Source organism: Plectropomus leopardus, chromosome 12, assembly GCF_008729295.1.
Source record: "Plectropomus leopardus isolate mb chromosome 12, YSFRI_Pleo_2.0, whole genome shotgun sequence".
Lineage (NCBI taxonomy): Eukaryota > Metazoa > Chordata > Actinopteri > Perciformes > Serranidae > Plectropomus > Plectropomus leopardus.
In genome coordinates this window covers 11,316,725-11,322,724 of record NC_056474.1, presented here as the reverse complement: position 1 = coordinate 11,322,724, position 6,000 = coordinate 11,316,725, and the positions used below count along the sequence as shown (strand labels likewise).

Sequence of the window (6,000 nt, the reverse complement as noted above, 5' to 3'; positions counted from 1 at the left end):
GATTCTTGCGTGTTTATAATAAAGAAGCTTTCACAGACAATGCCTGGCTCGCTCCTGACAAAGCGTGAGCGGGTCATCGACTTTGCATTATATTTGATTTATATCTGAACAGAAGCCAAGTTTCCGAATAATTTACAGACCAGTTCGGTGTCTCTCCGGGCTTTTTGGATGGCTCTGTGTAAACTGAGAGGCTGATGTTCAAACAACAAGGCACAGAGCCATAGTGGACTCAGAGCTTTGCCTTGGCCTCTGCGTCGAGTCTCCTGACAGCAAACTGGCACCCAGCTCCAACTAATAAAGTGCACCACCCAGATCCTACTGCGGCTGCATGTACTGCACGTCTGCCGAGTGTGTGTGTGTGTGTGTGTGTGAGAGAGAGAGTGTGTGTGGTCAGCTGGAGCAGGACACTCCTGGAAAAGCCACGGATGAAAGACATATCGAGCGCTAAATCTGCTAAATCTGTGTTGTGAGTCTCATGCACTCTGTCTCCTCTTCGGATGATCTGCTCACAGTTCAGCACGTGGAATGATTTAGACACCGATCAAAAGTGATTACGCCACATCTTGTTGAACTCGCATAATTACTGTCATAGTGTATGCTTACAGTGGCAGTGAAAGGATGAGGCTGGAGATATTCAGTATTTTAGTTACTGCTGACATCTTCACATGCAAAATATTTAAGCCAACTGTCAGAACTTTCAAACATTTAAATGATTTATATATTTAATCACTTTATCATAAAATAGCCAACAGCAGATGAATGTTAATGCAAAATATTTTGCGCAATTTATCGCATGCTAACAAAATTTTTAGTTCACAGGTGCAACTCCTCAGCTTTCTCAGAATACATTTATGCCACAATATATGGAATTATTGTATTTCTTCCTGTTTCCTGTCAACTTTCTTATAGAGGGGAAATGTTACAGCAAAAAACCTGTGGAGTCTGTCGAAACCTGTGTTTGTATATCATCACCTGCAAAGAAAATTTGACTTCATTACTGAGTTAAAATCTCAATGAGAACTGCATTGGTGTAAAATTTGGGGGTGATGCTAGGGACATGTCCTGCTCAATATTAAGGACACTTTTGTATTGTTAGACTTCAAAGCCAACTCTTTGGTGCTTTTTTTTTTTTTTTTTTTTACTGATTTTTATGTTTCATGAAATTGGTTGACAATAACAAAAAATATTCACAGCTTTTTAATTTATTGTTTTCCTACATGTTTAGATCATTTCAGATTTTTCATGAATAAGTAGCCAGACATATGCGAACAAGAAAAAATTCACATTTATTTGATATCAAACAGGAGTTGAATTAAATATCAGCTGATGATGGGCTCTTACAAAAGAAATAAAATGAACCTAATCAGTGCTGCAACAACTTTTCACTTTCCAACCATGTTCTTTTTTTTCTCCTTTTTTTAGTTAATAAATTAATTAGTGTCAAAGGATGAAATATGTCCGCCAAAACTGCAATATCGCCTTGACACGAACATAAGTCTTAAACCTGACAATTTCTTTCAAGTAAAATAAATTACACAAGTTTCCAATTCATTTCAAATCTGTGCATGGCGCCGGTGTTAACGAATATACTACTGGCAAAAAACTCATCATTCATGAAAGCAAAAAGCACTTCACAAGCAGAGATGTGAGCATGATTTCATATGGACTGATAGCTCCGAAACATTTTTTTTTTCATATTCAATACATACTACAACGAGTCAAGTGTGAGAGGAAAAAAAGCACATTTCCACCATTTTGATTAACCTTGTCCCTAACTGTAACCTTGAAGAATCTTATTAACATTGAAAGGGCATTACTACTGAATGGTTGCCGTTTCTTTTTTTTTCTTTCTGTTTTTTTTGACTTTTTACACTAGTGGTACAGCAAAATATATTTTCTTTAGCTGTTACTTTGACAACAGTTAAATGTGCAATAGAGAAAATATAAGGCCTGAGTCTGAATTAGTGGTTTCTTAACTTTACAGTCCTGACTGTGTAGTGGAGCCACACTAGTTCTAGTTCTGTACTTCATGACTAAAAAGACCCTGGTTCTGCAAAGTCTCTTAAGAATATGTCAGGAATTTCATAGTTCTTTCCTTGGAGTATGTTTTCGTCCCTTATTCTTCGACAGTACAGTACAACAGAAATGCCAGACTTCTCTCTGACGTGGCGGCCCGTGTGTTATTCTCTGCACCTCTGAAGTCCAACAGCAGAGCTTTCACAGTCCACATTTGTCTGGCCTCGCATGGACGTGTTTTGTGTGTTAATGGGATCTGTGTGCAAAAGTCTTCATTCCTTTTCCCACCCAACAACATTTCACTTCCTGTCCTAACAGGAAGGGCATGTGGGGTGCGGAATCAGACTTTGTCGGCTCTCTTGACATCAAGCGAAAGCACCCATCTGTTAAAACCTGTGCAAACAAAGAGCGCCGGCTCAGAGGCTGGTAATGAGCTGCATTTGTCCGTCACTGGGAGCCTCTCCTTCCTGTGCGCAGTCTTCGTTGTTGGGCGGGATGATGCACCCGTCGCTGGTGCCTCGGTTTATGTGGTAGTAGGACAGGGGCTGCGGCGCATCGCCGAGCTCGGGCATGCTTTTATGATACGCGTCCTCGCTCTCGCTTCGAGGTGAGGGGGAGAGCTCCTCCTCCTCCTCCGGGGGGTACGGCGAAGCAGAGGGCGAGGGTGAGTCTCTCAAGTTTGGCATGCTGGTGTAAAGGGAGTCTCTGTTATTGTTGGGTGAGTTGGAGCCCGTGTCCTCCACTGCGGTAACAGTCTCAGAGCCATGGCCGCCCTGCCCCTCCAGGCGCCTGGGGGCCTTCTGGGCGCTGTAGAGCAGGGAGTGAGTCCTCTGGGGCAGGAGGGGGGCCTCCAGCGCCTCCTTGTGGTGGGGGTGCAGGAGCAGCTCCAGGGTGGCGTGGCCTCCTCTTCCACTTCCTCTCTGGGGGGATGAGGCCTCGGCGTGATCCGCCACAATGGCGTCATCCTCGCTGCCGCTCCCGCCCCCACCTCGGTCCACTGTCACTCTGGTCTGCGGAGGCAAGGCTCTGTCCTGCTGACTGGGGGCGTCGCGACCTTTTGGGGCCCCGCGGGGCCTTAGGTTGTTGTGGACAATCTCAGATATGATCATCTTCTCAAAGGCGGCGTCATCCAGGTTGAGGCCCCCCAGGTCACCCGGGGCTCTAACGCCCACAGTCTCATAGTCGTCGTCTCGCAGGGAGTAGCTGTTGTTGAAATTGCCATTGAGGGGGAGGGTGTCCATGGCACTGATGTCCCTGCTGTTGCTCAGAGAGTGCTGTCCTGCAACGAAAGGCAAAAAGAGTGCTTGAGATATGATTTTTTTTCTCTTTCTATAGAACAAAACAGTGTCCACTACACCATCCACATACAACCTGATACTGCTCAGGACACTTCACTCTTGTGCTCTTTGATCTCAGGGTTAATTTTAATTTTATTCAAATACAGAAAAGTTTTAAAAATCAAAGGAGAACCCAATCAGCTCCCCACCATGTCCATCCTCATTATGGCTGAATATCATTAAAGCCAATCTAAAAGATTATCCTGAACAATATTGGAGAGATGAGAACAAAAGATGACTTGAAAAATAGAAAACAGCAACACGCTACAAAAAGTAGCTGATGACCAGGTAACAACACAGCCGCATACAAGAAGCAATACCATGAGAGCAAAAGAAATAAATTAATACAAGCTGATGAGGAAGTGTTGTGACATTCACAATGAATAAAACATTCCACCTGTTAAAAAAAGAAGGCAAGACAAAAGAAGTAATGTTGAACACAGATGGCCAGCCACCTCTCTTTGCACTGGGGCCCCACAAGCACGGCAACAACCCCCACACACCACGACAGGCAGGCACGGTGCAATGACTCACTTTGCCAACACTCACATCAAGTGTGTCTGCTCAGGCTATGTGGCCTAAGAACAGCTGATGTGCAAAAAAAGTAAAACAGATGCTTTTCTTCAATTGCAGCAGAAACAACAAAATCACTGAAATAAGACCAAAGTGGAAAGCTCGTAACATCCAGCCTGGATTCAGTCCATCCAACTCTTTGTGTCCTTGCCATTAACTGTAATTTTTTTTAGCCTGTGCGATCTTTTGGAGAATGACAGCGAAATGATGTGTTGAGAGCTAAAGGACAAATCAAGGACAACTGAATCCTGGACTCAGCAGGTGAAAGGGTTCAGCAGCAAGCACAGTCTGTTTCTTAAAACCTACAGTCAAAAAAGGAACATTTCCTGTTGAAAATATTTCTGAATGACATTTTGTTTTCCCACTTTGAAGCGCACATCAATTTCAAACACACACACACACACACACACACACACACACACACACACACACACACACACACACACACACACACACACTGTGGAGTACTAATTTTGTGCAACCTGATGACTAAGCGCAATTAGCAGGATGATGTGAAGAGGGGCTAGTTTGATTTGATACGAGGATTTTATTTACTGCGTACGCTGTGTGTCTATTAGGTTGAATATTTGCAAGGTGAGGAGGGATGTCGCCGCAGGCAGAAAAAAAAACTGCAGTCTTTCAAATGAATGTGTCAGAAAACGGATGATAGCAACTGAAGAAAAAAAAAGCTCCAAAAACAACATCAAAGACATTTCTAAAAAGAGTGAAACGAGAGCACGGAGAGCAAAAGGGCAAAAAGAGGGGGTGGAAGATTATTAGACACCTCTCTGAATAGACCCTACTTGCAAATTTGCATTTGTTTATGCTGTGATTTTATTGCAGACAGGTATTGTCTACCAGGAGGGGGGGGGGGAAATGATGTGAACAGAATTCAACTGGACACGGCGACAGCTGCACTCTGGGAACCGTTCCAGCGGAGATTCATCCAAGATGTTCTCCTTACCGATTTTACTGCATCGCATGAACATCTGCAGAGCATTACTTAGTATTAATACTCTTATAATAGAGGACACGCTCATCCTTTTCCAGGAGCTAAATGTAATGACTATAGCAGGCGAAATTTTGAGAAAGCTTATGTTAAACTTGACAGTCTCTCGGCACATATTTCATACTTGGTTGGTGATCTTCACACCAGGTTTTGACATTTGTGTGTCATGCCGGTGCCTGCAGTCCTCGAACTAGTTTCCATGTGGTTTTTTTTCTTCTTTCTTTTCTTTTAAAGTCGCTGCTTCCTGTTGTGTGAACCTAGCACATTGCAGCAGGGGTTCAGACTTGTTTCTAAAGGTAAAGGAGGTGTTTATGCTGAAACAAAATTAAGTGCTAATTAAATTATCGCCACATTTTTATACGTCTCTGGTGCTCCAGTGTTAACATGCAATTACAACAATGATTAAGCAGGTAAACATTTTAGGGCAATAAAGCACAAGCTGTCTGAGCACACACTGACTTCTGCGTCTGAGCTGCTGCTGAGCTCACAGAAAAAAAGAAATGTCTTTGATTTTCTTTGCCGACATTGTTTGGTCCCAGCCCTGCTTCATTATCTCCGAGTGTGAAGTGCTCTCTTTGTGCTGTAAGCGAGCTCACAGCACAAAAACGAGACCGTGATGACTGCAGCAGGTTAAAGCTATACATTACTGCATATCCTTACACACTTTCGCCATGCTGCTGTTTTTGTATATTCTCTTTTATCATCAAATGCCTGGGAATATCTGAGGGCTACGACTCTGCCCGCATTGCGTCATGAGCTTCTGTGTTTTTTTTTTTCTTTCTTTGATTGGGTTTCTTTTGCTCTGCCAGTGAGGAACTAGGTCACCATAAACACTGACATGTTTTAAATTGATCTAATTGGAAATAAACTAAAGACAATTTAAACATGGTATCGTCCATGAAAAAAGAGAAAAAGCATAAATGATCCAGACCAGCGTGAGAAGCTCATATTCAACAGATAGGAATTCCCATATGACTGCTCAGTGGAAGAGATAAGATAGCACTGACATTTATCTCCTTCTGTGTTTACAAAGGAGAAACTCACAGCGATAAGAATACTGGAAAT

The 6,000-nt window shown here is 43.0% G+C and overlaps 1 protein-coding gene across 13 annotated transcripts in view; it reads right to left on the bottom strand.

The window, feature by feature from the left end:
* Positions 1-1,269: 1,269 nt before the first annotated feature.
* Positions 1,270-6,000, bottom strand: part of LOC121950919 (adhesion G protein-coupled receptor L2-like) — a 182,672-nt gene continuing 177,941 nt past the window's right edge. For 11 of the 13 annotated variants that reach the window (XM_042497038.1, XM_042497037.1, XM_042497043.1 and 8 more), the window contains one exon: positions 1,270-3,295. In XM_042497038.1, the coding sequence (XP_042352972.1) occupies positions 2,433-3,295 (863 nt within the window). In that variant the 3' untranslated portion in view covers positions 1,270-2,432. Of the gene's footprint in view, positions 3,296-3,887; positions 3,942-6,000 lie in introns of all 13 variants that reach the window. The other 2 variants (XM_042497047.1, XM_042497048.1) reach the window with 2 other exon arrangements.